The 20,522-nt window shown below is 38.8% G+C and overlaps 1 protein-coding gene across 2 annotated transcripts in view; it reads right to left on the reverse strand.

The window, feature by feature from the left end:
• The window catches only part of GBF1 (golgi brefeldin A resistant guanine nucleotide exchange factor 1), a 109,956-nt gene that overhangs the window by 87,252 nt on the left and 2,182 nt on the right, over positions 1 to 20,522 (reverse strand). The window contains exons 1-3 of one of the 2 annotated variants that reach the window (XM_013296947.3): positions 19,263 to 19,412; positions 16,151 to 16,256; positions 14,755 to 14,821 (exon numbers count right to left, since the gene is read on the reverse strand). In XM_013296947.3, the coding sequence (XP_013152401.2) occupies positions 14,755 to 14,821; positions 16,151 to 16,256; positions 19,263 to 19,264 (175 nt within the window). In that variant the 5' untranslated portion in view covers positions 19,265 to 19,412. Of the gene's footprint in view, positions 1 to 14,754; positions 14,822 to 16,150; positions 16,257 to 19,262; positions 19,413 to 20,522 lie in introns of those variants that run through there. The other variant, XM_055816159.1, reaches the window with a different exon arrangement.

Below are 20,522 nucleotides of genomic sequence, written 5' to 3' on the forward strand. Positions count from 1 at the left end.
GATCAGAAAACACAGGTGTCCTTCGATGTGAAACTTCACCTGCAACATGAAGTTCAGCCCTTTCAGTTTTATTCCAGGGTGACCCAGGCAAAGGAAAAATAAAATGGAATAAAGAACTAGATTAAAAGGGCTTTGAGGAACAGTATCTGGGCAGTCTGAAAAGAAACAAGAGTTTTCTATGTGGCAGACTTAAAATCTCTATTGCTGGAAGACAGAACACCTGGGATAAGAGGCACATGTGCAGGCAACAATAAGATGAGCACAGACTTTTTTTTCTTTTTTTAATGTACTGCTTCTTCTGCTGATGTTTACATTGCAAAAGGCCTAGGCAAATCAGGCGTGCTATGCAACACAACTAGTAAATGAAATAACAAGTATTGAGGTGGCTCTGCAAATGAGAAAAGGTGAGGTTTTATCCCTGCATAAGTCATGACAAGCAGCACAGTATTTGGACCTGGTGCAATCAGAAGAAATAATGAAGTAATCCTGAGGGCTTACAAATATTTTTGAACAACACTGTACACTGACAAAACAGTTTACTCAGTCATGCAGGTTTTACTCAAAAAGCACAGAATCCCATATCTTATCCTACTCCTTGTAAATACAGCAAGGTTTTGGACAGCCTCTAGTCTGAATCCGTTGCATCCTTCAGCAACTACTCATTTTTTCTTAGAGGCCAAAGAAAATTCCAACATCAGTTTAGCTCTTCCAGCTTCTGAGGATAAAAATTTAAGGTTACTACATGGAAGTCTGTGGGGCAGATTTTAGAAGACTCACTGCTCAGTGAAAAAGTTAGTATTCATGTAACACTTTTTACAACTACAGTTATTTACCCCCAATGCCCTTGGAGACAAATTCTCTGCCTCCACATTTGTGTGGTATGCTGTGCACCTGTTGGCTGCTAACCCCACCCCAGACACAGCCACATCACAGGGCAGCAGAATGAGAGCTCACTACGGTGTGAAGCAGTATGCAATCTCTCAGGACTAGCCACGGTGTCAGTAACTAACAACAGGCAGCTACTGTGCACAAAATTGTCCGGGGTTCCATCTCCCATGAATTCTTGAGCAAGCAGATGTAAAAACCAGGCCACTGAATCAAGCACATGCTGCAAATGGTATTGATGAAGTTATTCAATGCTTCATGGAGAAGGAGAAAGCATAGTCAGCTACTACTGAGGTTTAAGTAGGGTTTGGTTGTGGTTTTTTCCCCTCCAATCTGTAGTTATCGCCAACTTCCCTTGATAAACTTCAGAAAGTCTGTAATTTATTGTTCCATTTTCTACTCCTTGCATCTGTTAAGATTTTAATTGTCATTGACCATGATTATGCCCTTTGCACACAATACAGCCTGCACCCTTCCTATGCTTGCACTGATTTCCATAGGCCGCTCTCTAATGCCATTGGTTCCACTTTCTCCACAGACAGCATAATTTGCGTCGAGACTTGAATCAGTGTCACAATGGTTCAAGAAGCTTTATACCTCTGCCAATCAGCTTTTTGCTGAAGGAAAGCCTTGTAATTGGCTTTTTCTATCCCTGCTCATCTTCTACATATCAACTGCCAACAAAATAAAAGAATTTTAGAATATGGGCTTTCAGCCCGTTTTCAGGGGTGGGGGTGTTTTTTTGTTTTGTTGGGGGGGAGGGGGTCGTTTGCTTGCTTGCTTGATTTTTTTCTGGAACCACATGGGCTAGAAACAATTTTGCACCTAAGCAAAAGTCAGGATTCTTCAGTATTAGCATGTCCTGAAAACTCTGGGAGTTACTTTTCATAGATGATGTCCCTGCCTATTTTCAAGAAGAGCTTAAACTGGAATAAAGTGTGTGCCACTACTATTTAAACACCAAAGGATACACTGGCATCAGTTCTCTATAGCTACTCATGCCAATTTTACCATTTCTAGTAACACTCTCACTGCAAGAACATACAACAAAAGAACACAGCATGTATGTCAGGTCTTGCTGGTACCTTTAGCTATACCGAAAGAAACAGGTAAGTCTCAGAAATATAGGAAATTGTTATTCAGACAAGACAGACAGCACTTCCTTTCCCAGAACAATCTCTCCTGCCCTTACAACCCGTTCCTGCTATATTTACCCGACCAAATTTTGCCAATGATATACTTCCAGATGCACTTGAGCCACATGTCCCTGTCAGTCAGCCCAAGCACAGAGGAATCTGAGCAGAGGACAACTCCTAGAAATCACTACATGTTAATCCATGCTTCCTCTCTTGCTTGCCTGTAGAGTTAAAGGAGACAAAATGTGTAAAGCATTATTCTCGGTTTATTTTGGAAGCAGTTGTGGGGACAAGAGGTACTTCATTTGATACAGCTATTTACTTCAACTGCTTTCATTATAGCTGACAGAGACACCTGAACAGTAAAAAAAAAAAATAAATTTAAAAAATCTGAAACATGCAGTTAAAAATAACTGGCTCTTTCAAGCAATTAATACTGGGTGTCTAGAAAGAAATTGTAAGGCTGTCTAAAAAAGGCTAGATGCTAAACAAGGAGCTTACAGCTCTAATCTGCCATCGGTGAAGCCAATTCTCCATCCAGGGGAAAAAAAAATAATAAAAAAATTGTGCCATCTTTGCTGGAGAAAAGTGACACATATCAAGCAAGGAAAATCAGCTCTAGAATTCAGATAGTTCAATTTACAAATGCTGACCAGCTAAAATTAGTTGAGTTGTGGAGCAGTAAGAATAGGATCTAATTAAAAGCTAGCTTTATTTCTTCCGAGCTAAGCCACTTGACTGTTTTAACAGCTATGTTCTTCACATATTCTACCATATACTTCTGGCATCTCATGCCATCTCTTCCAATCCTAACTACACAGCTAGGTTCTTTTGTTTTCATAATTCTATCAGATACTTAACACCAGACTTGTAATAATTATCTTGGCTCTTGCTGAATTCCTGAGTTCCCTGAGAACCTTTCAGCAAAAGACCAAATAAACTCTCTTCCCCACCTTCACCTCCATATTTTTAAAAGATGTTCTTCACAGCTTCTACCTCAATACGGCTTTGATTCTAAAGTGTATTTTTTGAGACTACAGCAATGGGGGGAAAAACCAAACAAAACCTACTGCCCCCCCCAAAAAAACCCAAACAACAACAAAAAAACCAAAACACCACCAAAGTCACCTCTCAGGATCTTATTAGCAAGGAGACTGTAATCACGTTGGTGGCCAGTCAGTGGAACCAAGGTATTTCTCAGTTCTAGGTACTATAAGTCTTCCAGAGAAAGAGATGGGAGCTAATTCAGTGATGCAATGATGCAAGAGGAAGAGGTGAACAGCGGAGTTGAAAGGGTTTAAAATTGTAAATATTCTTTCTTTGGCTCCCTCCTCCCCTTTTCTGGAAAGCGCAGACAGGCAGTTTCAACCTTTCCACCGTTTATTTAACTGGCTTAACAGAGGGTCCTAACAGGTCACAAATAAGCTTTTTAAATAAAAAGCACAAGTTGGAATCAACTGTGGATATATCAAAATTCATGGCCAGGCCAATTTTATTACTCGAGGTGGAATTAAAACCACTGCAGCCTTCTTTTAATAGCAGATTCACATAACAAGACCTCTTCAACTAGCTGAATGCAGGTAGAGGTTCCTCAGAACAATAGCACTTTGCACCCATTCTTCTAAAACAAATGAAAACACACCTAGGTTGGTATCCAAAACTCACATTGCTTAAAGACACGTACATCTTTTAGAACAGCCTAGATTATTTTCACTACAGCATTAAAATTTTAATATTTTAAAATGGTTTTGCTAGAGAGATTATTCCTGCTTCCTTAAACCCTGTACATTTGCATGTTTTCTGGTACCACTTCCTTTTCAAAGCTGTAACACCGGAACACTTTTCAAGCATCTAACTGGCACATCGTATGACAGGAGTGGAGTCCAGCACGACAAGAAAGAAAATGAGCATCTTATGGGTGACATTGAAGGATGTTAAAAAAACATACTGGCCAGCGCTGAGGAGCATCAAGTGAAATGTGGCAAAATACGAACTGCATTACACGTTAGAGTTTATTAGCAGCTTCATACAGCTGCTCAGATTCAGGCATCTAATACAGGGATGTGAACAGCTGGTACCATCACCTGCTGTTCCTGCAGAGTGAAAGGGAGAGTGTGACCTTCCACTGCAGCACTTGGGTCTTGTGCATGTGAACAAGTACCAGTCTGGGCTGCGAAACTCAATAGCATTAAGAACTGCTATCCAAAAAGAAACTACAATTTAAAGGCAGCTGAATGAGAAGGAACTTCCCTTTCAGATTTTTAATGGATTATTAGTAAAAGCAGAAGGGAGAAAACAATTTGCAAAATTTAAGTTGATGCTGCCTCTGACACGATACTTTGTTAGTCAATTACCAAACAAACATTGAATTAGGCACTCCAGGATGCCTATGATGGTCTCCCTCCCCCATTAGTTAATAAAATATTTCTTCAGCAATTTATTTTTCTCTGAAGAAAACATTATTTTTTTTTCAGTTATTGAACTACCATTCAGCTACTCTGCTAGAGTGGCTCTATTACTTTCTACAATGCCTGAATCTTTATGTTTCTTCCTCTCTTATGTTTCCAACACGCTTGGCAAAGCCTTTTCCCCAAGAAAATGCTACTCTTATTTACCAAACACAGATATTTCTTCCCTCATGTTTTTAATGAAGCAGAAACCTTCACGACGGAAGAGTTCAGACTCACGTATTGCGCAAAGAAGTCATATGCTTTCAGAACTCTGCTGTTTAGAACTTACCTCTTTGCCAAACCAAAATCTACTTTTCCTACAATATGAGTACTCTGTTTCAACGGAAGAAGTCTCTTCCTCTTGACCATATTTTAACAGACTGGTTCAGCACACATTTCCTACATCTTTGTGTCCATCATCAACAATGCCACTAAAGTAAATATTCCCAAGACCATGTTGTTCCTACTCCCTGTACCAGCCTGATCAGTTCACATTAAGTGCTAATGTGCTAATTTCATACTGAGGCAGAATGTATTTAAGAAAGAGGAAGTAAAGAAATAAGGTCTAAGAAGCACTATGAAATGTTAAGTCTGACAATATATTTACACTTCACACAATGAAAAACCAGATTTTTAACTAAGACCTGAGCATGCAAAGAAAAGCACAGTATTTCTAAAGCACAAATGTGAAAGCCTCAGGCTGAAGTGAAAACCAGCTAACGATGTCTCCTTCCATACTGCCATGACAGCCATCTTAGTTATTACAGAACTATTATGGGCCGCTATAAACTGTCTAATCCCGCTTTGAAGAACATCCAAGTTCCTAAGTAAAGTTACTAAAGATGCTTACATAAGCAACCATATTTTACCACTGCCACTTGTTTTATTTCTAGAACAAAGCCCCTCCACTAAGCTATACGCAGATCTAATACACTGTTCTTCAATACACCATGATCAAGATAACAACCACATCTTGGTTTATTTCAACAATACCTCCTATTTATAATTTGGCACCTGAATTATTTAAGCAGTTAATCAAGAGGTAAATAGAATCTAATTCAACAGCCACTTGGCAGACTTCATCACTGTACCAAGAGAAATGACAATTTACTGAAAAGTAATGGGACACTAAGACACATTTTAATAAAAGACTTCCTCCCAAAATTGAGTTTAACCCCATCAAAAGTGAACAGCATTGTTCTGAAGTCTCTCATCTCATTTAAGTAGCACACATGTTGAGCATTACTTAGTCACGCAAGCATTCAGACTCCTGCACCAAGCAAAGGCAGCACACACCTTCTGGAAGGCTGTTGCATATAGTAAGTTTCATAACTTACTGTTTCAGTATAGCTAGAACCATGTCTCAACTTACTGTTACAAGGGCAGAACTGGAAATCAGAGCTTCTGAAGTGCTGTGTTAGGGTACAGATAGAGGATCAAACAATGGAAGTACCACCATCACTGAAGAATTTAACATATTCAGCTAACAAACATTAATCAAGTGTACCTCTTGAGTATTACAATTGTGTAACTGTGATTACAGTGCAAAACACATTAGCATAAGCTGCCTGGAAACAGTTTATCAATCTATGCATTTTAACAAGACACCTAAAGCCAGTATCACCCCAAACTTTAGCTCTGTTAGATATATACACAAGTTCTCATCTAACATCATCTACTTTTACAATTCTACCCATCTCACATTGACTTTTTGGGTTTTTTTGCCATCATGTCTTGCCCTGTTCCTCAACTGTCCCGTAGCTATACGTCTCCTCCTTTCACACCATGCTGGAATACAGAATTAGCAAGTTTTAACTTCACAATTGCACCATGCAAAGAGCATGTACACATTAATTTCATTAAGTTGAAGTGACAAGGAATCTATGCCTACCCATGCCCTTAAACAAGAAATGCCCAAACAAGAAGTGTCTTCAATGAGGAGTTCAAAGCAAGAGCAGGTTGCTTTAACACTTCCAATGGCATTTCCAAGTCACGTGGATACAGTACATCATATAATACTAATGTAGATCTATGAATTTTCTACAATAACTGTGGGTAGTTGATAAATGTTCCTTCTCACGCTGGGTTCTATTTCCTATAATTTTGTGATGATGTACTGATTCATTGCTTCTAGAAGCTTTACATATATTTAACTCTCTCACAATTCAGTCTTCCTCACTCTACTAATGCATTCACAGATTTCCACTCACTCCGAAGTTTTTCCACAGAAAGTTATCTGTTGATACCACCAACGCTGTAATAAGTGCACTGCAAACTCATCCATGACATGACATTTCCATCTCTTTAACCTCAGAATTCATGATATCACAAGACCTGAGACCCTACCTTTAAGCCACTATATTATAGGCAATATATACCAAACTTTGTAGCTTTTAGAGGTACTGTAAAGCAAATTAAAATCATGTCATCTAAAAGATGATAGGAGTTTTCACAGGACTGCACACAGCTCTAAGTTTTACAGCTCTTGCCTGGACAGATTTGCTGTCTTGTATCATTTTCTAAAGGCAAATTACAAAAGCAAGGTCTTGACTATCTATCTGAAATTTCTTTTAAAGAACCTACAATGAGGAGGTCCATAACATGTTGGAAGACATTATTTTTCCTGATTGCAAAAAAACCCACTTCAGCAATAATCTATTCCAGAACATGCAGACAGCAGACAAGGTAGGAACAGTTACTCTAAAAAGACAAAGCTCTCGCAAGTTTACCTCAAACAGGGAAGACTCCAACTACACACCCCTCCATATTAATGCTCCCTAACCAATCAACTTGCTATTTCAATAACAATGTTCTCCATTACTCTGCTACTTTTATACTTACCTTAAATCCCTCCTGTTCTACCTCTCTTCTTGCTGGCTGTTTTCTTCAACACTAATTATTGAGAGATGCAGCACTTTATCTCACAACCCTGCACTACTACTGAAAAAAGGGCATTTTGCTCAACTGAATCTTCTTTCGAACCTCTCCTTCAAACACACATTTTGCTATAGACCACATTAGGGATCAGCCAATGATGGTGTGCTTGAAGGACAAATAGAGGTAGTCATTAAGAAAAACCATCAAGCGTTTAACAGCTTTGTATACTTCATGAATTCTCTCTGCTTCTACCCTTTTCAGCTACAAATGCTCTGAGGTGTGGAATGTGTCAGTACACTTGTTGTATATGTTTGACTGATGCTTCTTGACAGTCCTATTACATACTATGCAACTCTATATGCACCTGTACTTTCTGACACAAGTTATTGCTTCTTTGAAGTAAATCACCTTTGAAACGTTTTTAACAGATTAGACAGCAGCAGTTTAATGAGAAGACAGTTAAAAGAAGGAAGTGACAGAAGAGCTAGATATTTAATAAAGTTCTACTGTAATTCAGCAATTTCATACTTCTACTTCCAGAGCATTTTTAAAGCAAATACGCCTTAACATCTCTTTAACTGGCCACAATTCCTTTTAACTAGTCTTGACCAAAACAAAGACATCATCATCAAAAAAACCTGGAATAAAACCTCCATGGATGACTTAAGAGGAACGTTAACTTCAACAGAACATCTGGTACTCCCTTTCTACCAAATCAAACTGCAATTTATTGCCCACTAATGTATGTACATTAGGCCATTTCCTTTATGGCTCCACTTCACACAGAAGCAGTAACTGAAGGAAATAATGGAGTGCCCAACAAGTGGGAAAGTAATTGCTCAACAAGCGTGGAACAAGAGAGAGTCAGTTGCGCATCATGCACATGTGGCAGCTCTTCAGAGCCCAGCCCTGCAATGGTAACAGAAGGCTGGTGTTACAGACCAAGCCCACTGTGGGAACTCTGCCAAGCAACAGCCAGGAGTGCTTGTCCATCTAAATCCTTGGGTCCTTAAGGATTAGAGGTCAGGAAACAACTCCTTCCAACAGCACCACCTCCTGCCTGTACCTGCCAGTCATTAACCATGCACAATTGACGGAAAAATCCTAAGCTCCAAGCTCTTGTCTTAAATTGCACCCAAAGAACTGTATTAAAAGAATGCTTAGGTGGTATCACAAGGGTGGTGTGCTGGACTGCAGAAAGCACAGTACAGATGTCCTGACTTTAACAGAAGTGCAGAAATACCCTGTGCGCAGACCATCTTACTGGGCTGGTTGGTTTTTTGGCTCTAGACATTCCCAGATTCACTCCACTTCTTTTGGATTTATTCATTAAACTTCTTACTACTCAGAAACACAAACTAGAAGATGAACACAAGAGCAAATTAAGGATGCTACACAACCACATTTTAGCCCCTTCTGCCTGTTCAGTCTTAGTTATACAACCTCTCGACTACAAGCTTCCCCTCCTCAGGAGTCCCGGTTTCATACAGTAACCTATGCTGAAAGGCTCAGTGTATGATTCAATAGAATTAGAGTTCAGAGGGACCCTATCTATACCTGACTCCTGACATAGTCTGCATAAATGCTGTCCCACGCACAACAGAAAAGCCTTGGAAAAAGTTATAGTGCTTGTCTTGGTGCATCTATAAGCTTTACAAATACCAACAGTTATTCTTCATCAATCACATTCCTCTTCTTTCTTCCTTTATACAGAAAATAAACTAAGTCTTAAGTGAAATGATGACAATTTTGGTGTTAGTTTTGGGCTTGAAAAGCTCACATCCCAGGTCTCCCAGTGCAGCTACTATTCTTAGCGTCACTCCAGGAAAATCACTTAGAAAGTGAAGCACAGAATTAGCAACCACCTGGGAAAAGTCAGGGTTATTATTTCTCTAGTAACACCAAAAAAATCTATGCCAAAAATATCAATGGAAACCTACTGTGTGCAGGCAATTCAAAGACCTCAGCCGTAAGACAGTCATTTGATTAATTTGATGGTACAATGAGATTAAAAAGAAGATTAATCACTCTCTAAGCAAGTATTTGGAACTACCTGCAGCTTTCAAGGCAAAAATACTGCATTGGTTTACATTCTCCACACGCTTGGAAGGATGGCTGCATTCATGAAGACTAGGAACTTGCTTTTAAAATTACAACTTTTGCTACATTGTCTGAACACGATTCACAGTATCAAGTCTACATTCAACCTGCAAGTCAAGCATCAAATTAAAATTGTCGGCTATATCTTCGTATTTCTTACTACAAGAAGGTGACAGAAAATAATAAGAGAAATTAATTACCTCTTCTGTGCGCTGTGTCAGGTCATTTGATATGGACTCAAATAGTATTGCCATCCACTAATTGGAGTGAGGCTGAGTTAAAAGTTATGGAAGAAACCCTACTCTATCCATTTCCTAACCTTTCCTCATACCCTTTCCATTTTTCTTAAAAAATTTACAGAGAACGCAACAAAAGCTAAATGTTAGCCTGAGTTGTTTTGTCTTCCAAAATACCAAGTTAACATATATGGCTATTTAAAAAAAATGGAGATAGATAGATAGATAGATAGATAGATAGATATACACACACACACACACGTATATGGAAATACTATCATTTTTTTTTCTTTTTTTTAGTTACCACAGGAACAGACATAATCTAGGAGACCAGTGAGTCATAGATCTCTTACTTGAAGCTGATATGCAATAGAAAAAAGCTCAAGCAAATTTTAATTTTTTTAACGTCTGCTCTAGACAACATTGCAATCTTTCAGCGCAAACAAAGGGAGATGTATACAGCTTACAGTGCATCAGTATTTGTTATTCGCTAATAATAAGTCCAGGACTTTCTGCAGAAACTCAAGATATAAATAATAAATAAAATATGGTATTGCTGTTATCTGCAAAGTAACAAGCACTGCAGCACTATACATATCACAAATCCATATGATTCAATTCCTACGCTCCTTTAAAAAAAACATTTATTTTTTCTAATTTCTTAACTTGAATAGACCACAATGAATATCTTTGATTCTGTTCAATAGCACTGCAATAGCATTGAGAACAGGCCATACATCATTTTAGTACTGATTTACTTCTTAAAACTAGATCCTTCAGAAAAATTTCAGACATTAATCCCAAATCAGGATAAAATTCCTGTATTGTTTTATACAAACGTCTGATTTTCCCTAAAAACTGAGTTTCCAGAGCTAAGACATGACAAAATGAGTGTGCAATCAAATCCACATACCAGAAAACTGATGGCTACAGTAACAAGTATATTAAGTCAGTACACTGGGCAAAGGTTCTCTTACGGTTACAGCCATTTGACCTTTAGCCAGCTCTTAATGCCCCAGCCAACCCTCTAAAGATGGAGATTTGCAGCAGCTTCTTGTCTGAAATAAGCCATGAAAAGATTCTTCTGAACCAACTGTACAAGCATTCATTTAAAATGTCATGAATGTGCATGAAATCAGAGTGCTTCTAACAGCTTACTTTGCAGCTTCTGTTTAAATGCAGTAACTCTGAACCACCAGAGGATAAAAGGACTCAAACCTTCCAGTCTGGCACTCATGGACCTAAAATATACACAAGCACCTCTTCACAGGTGTGTTTACCTAGTTTAAACCTTATTTAAATAGACTCTCCATGCACACACTTTCCACAAACACCTGCTTCTCCCACTGCAGTGCCGACTTGTACAAGGCAGTTGTATTCAGTCATTTTCTGTCCTAAAGCCATCCTACACGCCAGTAAGCAGTACTTCAGTCACAAAAATCCTAGTTAACGACTCATCCCCCCAGTCAGAGCAAAGCACAAATTCCGCAAGGAGGAGAACAACTACAGAAGTACCTGCTCTTACCTCTACATCATACCAGAATGGTCTGAAGACTTCAACAGCCACAGCAAGATTTAAGGAAACCCAATCTCATCAGGTCGTGGAAAAGAAGGCTTATAACTAATTCATATTTCCATCCATTTGCAGTTATAAAACCTCTCCCTAGTGAGCTCAAGAGCATCCTAAGTTGGAAACACCCATGAAAGAGAAGATGTTCAGTTACCACCGGATGTCAAAAAGAAGCTTCGTTTTGTTGACCTAAGTCCATAACAAAACTAACGAAATGAACAAATATTTCAACATCCAGCCATTTTCTAGATACTCAGCTTACTTTAAAAAGCAGTCAGATGGAAGTTGTGGTGACAGTGACCCTAGATCCAAATTTGTATCAATCCTAAGGCTTCCATCAGTTTTAAAATAACCTTTGAAGATGTAGTTGTATGTCAATTCTGCACGGACGGACAAAGCTTGATAGTCACTGCTTCCATATGGTCGTAACTCAGGACACTAATTTTTGCTTTTTCTAAGCACTGGAAATGCCAGACACATCAAACTTAGGCATATGGTACGTACCACAAGCATTGAGCTACTACATTTATTTTGGAGTAACTTATGCATCACCCAATATGACAGAACCTCTATTTTTCCTTTCTGTTTTTCAAGCAACTACTATCAACACTAATTAAAATATATGTAGCCCATAAAAGTGTAAAAAAGGCATACAATAAACCAAGTGATAGCGCAGAGCAGACACGCTGTTCATTTTCAAATTATTAAACTGCCTTTATATATCTACATAAAATTGCTACAGAAATTAAGTTTCTCTGTCAGAATTTTGAAGAGCAACATCATTCCACATAATTCAGGACCAAGGGCCTTAGCTAGGTATGCTGAACGGTAGAAGCAAAGTTACTCCTACCATAATCATGGGACTGTTTGTGCTGAGCAACAGCATCAGCATCTTCTCTAGATGCTTCCTTCAAGAGCCCATTTAGACATTCTAATGGGATGGGATACCGCTACTGAGTTTCAGGCAAACTTTTACTATCTTGTAATCAAATAAAACACATTATGTAATTTAGCTACTTTTAAGGAGCAATACTTTGAAATGGGCTTCTTCAGCTGCTGGAGGCATACCGTGCATCTTTATACCCTTGACCAGGGTATTTCAGCATCACAGTAACGACAGAGTTAATACCCACTAGCTCAGAGGAGAACAAAAGGTACTCCACTGCAACATGCCTAACATTTACATTGCCTCTCTTTGCTCATTAAACAGGTTTTGGTTAAATAATGAACAAACTGTATTACAGACTCCGATGAGAATTCCAAAATTATAAATCAACCGGTAAAGCCCAGAGGAGAATGAAGGGAGTGGGAGGGAAGGAAGGATAATATTGACTAATATAAAGGGCGCAGCTTGACAGTGGATATTCCTGCCACACCTGATCAAACATGCTGCATGGGGGAGGGGAAGGGAGGGAGAGAGCAAGAGGGAAGATGGGACAAGGCAGCCTGAAATTTGCATCCGGAACAGATTAAAATGGGTTCTTGGGGGATTGAGAAAATACATAATATATATTACTATAAATGCAAAATTGTACTAAAAGCTAAATCAAATGTCAAAGATTACAGCTTGAATAAATTTAAATATAAAAGCAATGCGTTTCCATGAGCTAATGAAAGAGACATGAAAGGAAGGTCTAGGGGAAAAAACAAAACAAACACAAGAAAACAAAAAACCACCCACAAAAAACCCTAAGCTTGGACTTCTCATTGCCTGAAAGATGAGGCAGGAGGCTCTATATTGTTCAAAGCATTGCTTGGGAACCGCTCCATATCTAAAACTGAAAAAAATGGAGCATTAGCAATGATGTCCTATCTCAAGACAGTAGTTGGTAAACAGCAGTCGCTGCAGCTGAAATTACCTGTTTAGAAGAACCCCGTGTAATCAAATGCTACCATCACCATCTATAAGCAATTATTATCTCAGCATGAACCACACTTAGATGATGACCAATACTCACAGGGAGTCTCTGAATCTCTTGGTACATTAAACTTTGCTTTCTTTAACATGAGTAGATAGTGGGCTTGCATTTTTAACCCAACAAGTCAACAGCACATTGTATCTAGCTACTTTACATTGATGGCTGGTCACTGGCATTTACTCATACTGAATTTATTTGAGCATCCTGACACTCCCTGCTCTTGTTGATGAGAAGAGGCATTTGCAATAATGGCAAAGAACTTCAACAGTCTTACTTTTACTGAAAATTTTATCTTATAGAAGAGAGAGAAGGAAAAATGCCTCTCAAAACATTTTTGGTGCTGTATGCATATCCCACAGAAGGTGAGTGAGCTTACAAAAAATGACAACTTCATACTGTCATGTGGTCTTGGAACAAGCATAACACCCAGAACAAAGACACTATCCAGAAACACAAGCTGTGCAGGAGTACCCCAAGATGTCATGGCCTGACAGAATAGTCCTGCTCACAACCAAAGGAATTTCACCTGACAAAGAAAAGTAAAGCATTACGCTTGCAGGCAGTCACAAAAGAGGAAGCAGCAAGGGCATGTGCCCTCAGCACCTCTTGTCAGCACCTAGAAGTGGCACTACTGTACTTCCAGGGAACATACTTTTTATGGGATTCCAGGCTCAGCATCAACAGAAGAATGGGCATGCAATGAGAAATGCAAAAAGTGCATCTCAAACTCAGGTTGAGATACACTTACTGTACTAAAGGGACCAGAAAGAAAGCTTACTTTCAAATATTATAACCAGTAAAATAAATCCTGGGAAGAACCAGCAGAATACCACATGCTACTCAGGATTACCCTCACTTACAGACATTCCACATATACTTAGGTTACACTTAAACAATCACTCCTGAAACTACAAAAAGAGAAAATGTGGGGGGAAGGGGGAGAAAGACAGGTTGGGAGAAAAAAACCTGGTCAGAATATACATCACAGCCTTGTGTTCTACTTCTGTAATCAATATAGATTTCTAGTTCCTTTCAGTGCAACTGGTCACAAAGTAAGCCTTTTATTTCAAGATGCAAGAGACCCAAAAGGAAAGTGAAGTCTGTCACTTATTACTGATAACAGATGATGAAAACCAACAAATCAAAGAATGTGAGGAGAAAACAGATAATGCAGGGCTTCTTTCTAAGCAGATTTTCCCCACAGATCAGAAAACATAAACAAAGCACAGAAAGACTATGCATAATAATACACCAGATATCATATATTACTGCAAGCTTCAGTATATTGAAGAAACATGCATATTTATATAGGAAAATATACATGTATAGACACACACAAAAAAAATATATATACACACACACACACGTATGTATATAAACTCTCCAGATAGTGGCAGCAGTGGTATTTGTGTACTAGTTTACGTTGGTATTATTTGCCTAAAAGTATATACATATTTGTTCTTTTCTTGTTATTCAATATATGACCTCTGGATAGTAAATAAGACAAACAAGTACACCTGTACATTTATTTGCATATACCCTAGCAGGTACACATACCTGCCGATTTCTGTATAAGCTTACCTGTTATATTATTCAGCACTTCTTTTAAGACGCTAAAGCTATGCAGCAGGGGATCCCTTTCTTCATCCTATAGGTTATACATAGGAAGGCAGTCGTTAATGAGGCAAACCTATTCCTGAAGACAAATCTTAATAACGGGTCTGTGAAGACCTTACCTTCATACTCACGGAAGCACTGTGGGTTGAATTCATCACTGTCATTGTGTTTACTCCATCAAAATCAAGAGAAGCATTTTTATTTTTCTGCTAGTGCTCCCCAATGTCATACAGCTCAAACGTCAAAGTATAGGTTCAAAACTGAGCATTCTGATTTGGTTTTATTGTCCTTAGAAGTATTTCTGATTAGCCTCCCACTGTTCAATAAATTTCAGAGCAAATCTAACTCATACCATATTGAAATGGCTCATCTGGATTTGCTATAATGTTAATCTATGCAGATTGTAATGGGAACAGAAATACAATGACATTTGGTGCCATTAAAATAACATGAAGGAAGAATCACAGTGCAAAATTTATACAAATAGCTGCATCCTTTAGCCTTAGTCTACTCTTACAATACTAAAATAAGGAGAAGCAGCAGTTTCTCCAAGCTGTGTATACCCACAGCCACACCTCCTACTGGGTGGCAGTCAGCTCTAATGAAGAAATGCCTGTTCGAATGAAAAAGGGCCCTGCCCTTTGACAAACTGAAACCACTTGTGTTGGACGACAGCCATCTGCTATTCATGTGACATTCTGAAGTGCACCACAGATACAGTATGCCACATGCACACATTTACACTGTGGAAGCCATAAACTGACCAATGCATCATTAGACTGGAAAACACTGTATTAATGGCTTTTAACAAAACAGGTTTGAAACTATTCACAGTTTTCAGTTGGGAATACAGCTAGCAGTCCTAGCTAAAAACAGAGCTAAAAAAAGATACTATGCCATATGAAAAATTAAAAATATATATAGGGTGTTTTTTATTTCACAGCGTTTGTGATGAAGTCTTCTCTGAGGGAACAAAAGATCTATAAAAACATTGTGCTAAATAAAATAACATCATACATTCAAAATCCATGACATACCAGGTAACAGAAGTCTAAATGAGAGGATCCCCATGTGAAATACAACAGGGATGGGGTGTGGGGGTGTGCATATGTGTGTGTGTGTTTGTTTACAGGGTATATAGGTAGAAGATTTCCAGCTTTGTACCTCTTACATTCACTGGCACACAAGAAGCCAACACTGCTCAGCATAAAATAATGTAGAAAGGCATTCCAACTTTGCTTACAAAAGTACTATAACAACAGCTGAAAAATAAAAAAAAAAAGGAGGGGGAGGTATTTTTCTAAAATTAGGTGGTTCCTGCCATGGAGTGAACAGGGAACAACAATTCCCAGTAACTTACCAGATGTGTGTGAGTGCTCCATCGGGCATTACGCTTTATGGCTCCCACCACTGCATTGATTTCACCTTGTACAATGTAAATGTTCTTATCCACCATCCTGACCATCCTGAAAATAAAAGTAATTCAAATCAGTCCCCAGCTCCTCAGAAACATTTTCTTCCTCAGATGAAACATTAAGTTGGCCCTCGTTAAGTAGGAGGCCTGCAGAGATGCAGGAAACTCTTTCAGATCTCACTTTCGTGCATGCAGACAAATAGTTATTTTGTCAAAAAGAAGACAAAAGGAAGACGCTTCTCCACAGAGCGCATTTTCAAGACAAGAGTGGACAGTAGGTTATAGAAGGGCATCTGTGAAGCAAAAGAGAACTTTGCCAAAGTACATTCCTCGTTTTTTTCCAGTCAATGTAAGTTCACAGGAAGATAAAGCGTTAGGATACCAGGACAGACATCCATGACAATGCAATAATACAAGCATCTCCAGCACTTATGCAAAGTCCTACAGCTCTACACAGAGCAAAGTCAATCCTGTACAGTTAAATAAGCGTTAGTGGCTTGAATAAACTGGCCAGAGCAAAACTCTTTGGGACTTCAAACTCTGACAAAATAAAGCAATTTATAACAGATGTTGATTTCACACTTGCTTCATGAAAAAAGCTTTCAAGAAAGCAGGCAAGTAAAAAAGTCACGGGTGAGACCCCACAAAGAAATGAGCAAAACTAGAGACCAAACTGGACGGCATGTGAGGAGAAAAACTGAGAAAGCTAAAGGCAGACATTTACTCTCATGTAGCCTGAGGTCTTACAGGGTATGCTGGGTTTGGTTGGGATAGAGTTAATTTTCTTCATAGTGGCTGGTGTGGGTCTGTTTTGGATTTGTGCTAGAAACAGCCTTGATAATTCAGGGATGTTTTTGTCATTGCTGAAATGTACTTACAGAATCAAGGCCTGTTCTGCTTCTTACACCACCCATCAGCGAGCAAGCTGGGGATGAAGAAGTTAGGAGGGGGCATGGCCAGGACATCTGACCCCAACTGACCCAAGGGATATTCCATACTATATGACATCATGCTCAGCATATAAAGCTGGAGGAAGAAGAAGGAAGGAGGGGATGTTTGGAGTGATGGTATTCATCTTCCCAAGTAAGTAACCATTATATGTGATGAAGCCCTGCTTTGCTGTTGGTGGCTGAACACCTGCCTGCCAATGGGAAGTGGTGAATGCATCCCTTGTTTTGCTTTGCTTGTGTATGTGGCTTTTGCTTTACCTATTAAACTGTCTTTATCTCAACTCAAGGGTTTTCTCACTTTCACTCTTCTGATGCTCTCCCCCAGCCCACTGTGGGAGCAGGAAGCAAGCAGCTGGGTGGTGCTTAGTTGCCAGCTGGGGTTAAACCACGACAAGGAAAAATCTTAAATTGGCGTACCCAGAGAGGGAGCCAGAAGAGGGGAAAAAATTTTACAAGCAACAAATATTTGTAATGGTCTGAGAAAAAGAAACAAAGAGTGGATTACTATAAGACTGTTCTCTCTATACTAGCTGGAGCCCAGACACAGTCAAGCATAAAGAAGAATGGAGAGGAATGACGAGACATGACTGTTTATGAAGAATAAACAGGACTTAAGAGGCCAGAGAGTCAGACGATACCATGTCTGCAAACGAGAAGGATTTAGTGAAATGGTAACCAAGTAATGAGACATTTTCAGAAGATACGAAAGGAAAATGAAGGATCCAACTTGAAATCACAACAGGCCATCCATAGGGAAGCAAAAGACTGAAAGCAGATGAAACATTGACCATAACTCTTCACAACAGACAGGCTCAGCTGAAGGACTCGGGGGGTGGGTGGGCAATAACACACAGTGAGGGAAGGGTATTTGCCCATGTAGCAAAAGCAAAGCAGGAAGGAAACAGTTTTGGCCTATTACACCAGACCTCTGAAACACCACCACAGGAATTTCAGAACGTACATCCTGGATATGTCAGGTTTGACATTAATTAACATGTCTGAATTATCAACAACACTTCAAATATACAAATATCCTCTGAGTGAAAGAGACTAATTTGTTTCAGGACTCTGTAAATAATGGAAAGAAAGCAAAACATTATAAAAAGATACCTTACCAAAGGACAAAGGAGAGTGTCAGATTTGTTGTTTCAGGTTTTTATATGTTTGCAATAGGAAGAACAATCTTATGGCAAAACTGTTTCTTACTTCATTAGATTAATTATACATAACAGTATTCCTAAGTGCTACACAATAAATTAAGGGCAAAGACAAAACTATTTTATAATATAGGTACTGCCATGACAGACCAAATCAATAGTTTATCTCATTCACTACTAGATGACTCAGAAAAATAAACAAAAAGTTCTGCCAAGTAGTTTTCTTGTGCCCTGAAGAACAAAGGTTTATATCCTCCCTTCACAGCTGTATATAACAAAACCATGGATAGTCTTCCTACTCATGTTTCTAATGCTTGAGAAGTGTTCCGTTCCCAACGGTAACTTACTCCATGTGTTATTTATATGACTACATTAAAATGTTGCATAAAAATACCCTTGATCGCAATTTTTTCTACCTCAGTATGTAGTCTTTGTTTTAGTACATTAGGCATTAACGGGAGATTTTCTCCTCCATGTAAAATTCCCTATTTAATTACTTCTTCTTTCAGTAATTCCAATATCTTCTATATTTCTACACAGGCAGGGATCAAAACTCTGGTCCACAGAAGTACTTTTTGGGAAATACTTTATACATTCAGATTTGTCAAAACTCAAGTTTCTCCTATCTTCACCATTACAAAATGGTATTGTGCACGTAAATTTTGTAGTGCCACTCCAGGCATTTAGCAAACTGACATGGAAACAAAGGCCCCCCAACATGATTTGGAAAAGCACGTAAAGAAATGCCAGACATATGTATCACATGCCTTGCACATACACAGATACTCCATAGTTCTGGCAACATATAAAGCGGTGCCAAAGCTTAAATGCTATTCTCTGTACTACTGAATCTGCTTGTAGGACTCCTATTTCTTTTCCTCTACTTTTAACCTAAAAGAATCAAGACAAAAGTTTGTTAAACTCAGTCCTTCCTGCGTGTAGGAGACTTACATTGCTCTGCTGTTCCCAAATCTGATGTTATCTCCAAGCAGCAAAATATGAAGAAGATAGACACAAACCTCGACACACACCTTTTCCTTTTAACCTGCTGGGAAACAGAACATGCTGATCCTTTCAAGCAAGGGTACAAAAAATTTTTTTTGCAATGATATCCTTTCATTGTTAACTATTTGAGAAGACCTGATGAGAATGCACTCCTTTCCTCACTGCAGGTCCCATGAAACGTAACTTTATTCAGAAGTACAAAAATTCACTTTACACATGCCAAAAAATTTACCGGCCCAATGCAATTGAAATAACCTATCACGCTGGAGCCACAAATTCACTCTTAGATCTCTAAGCACCAAACACAGAGCCCACTTCACCACAAACACTGCGTAAAAACAGGGGAAAATCCTGCTTTACACTTAAGCTTGCAGTTAACCAAGCAACAGTGCACACACACATTCCAAAGTAAACCATAGCCAACCACCTTAATTCATGCAAAGGACCTCTGCAATCGTGTGCTAGAGAAGGAAATGGGAAATAATTACTGGGGGGGGTGGGGGAAGCCAGACAACTATTTTCAGAGAGATGCACCTTGTAAGTTAAACCCACCAAAAGCACCATTCATCCCTTTAAAAGTTTATTTCAAGCAATGGAAATAGCTTCTTGAAACTGTGCCCTTCCCAAAGTCTACCCTTCTGAACTATCAGAGAATTTCAGTATGCATTCCTTCCAACTATATGTTCATCACAAGCAACAACTGTTCGCAGTTGGGAGCTCACTACAGATGGATGATACTGAAAGAAGTTTAAAGGCTCAGTATAGATGCATTAAGTTAAAAGACTACTTAAATTAATGCTCCGAAGTTGCAGAGAGAAGTTTCAAGATTTACACTAGCACTGAATGATCAGTTAGGTTTATGATAGCATGGTGGTAGTCAAGCAAAACCACTAAATATTTGTTCAAAGTACAAAAAAAAATGCTAACATGAATGCAGGCTTACTGTTACAAAGGTATGGTCTGAAGAGTGGGATACTGTATAACTGTTGGTTGGACAGATTAACAGAATTACTGATGCTGAAGATTATTTAAAAAGTTGAAACAACCTCCCTAGCAAAGCCACTGTTACAACACCTCTTGAGGTCTTCAGATCAAGACTGGATGCTGCCTTTTCTGAAAGCAATCTTTAATCAAACACAAGATAGTGAACTCAGTACAGAAAAAAATGGATTATGTTCTGTGGTCTTGAGTTATGCAGAAAAAACA

Source organism: Falco peregrinus, chromosome 1, assembly GCF_023634155.1.
Source record: "Falco peregrinus isolate bFalPer1 chromosome 1, bFalPer1.pri, whole genome shotgun sequence".
Lineage (NCBI taxonomy): Eukaryota > Metazoa > Chordata > Aves > Falconiformes > Falconidae > Falco > Falco peregrinus.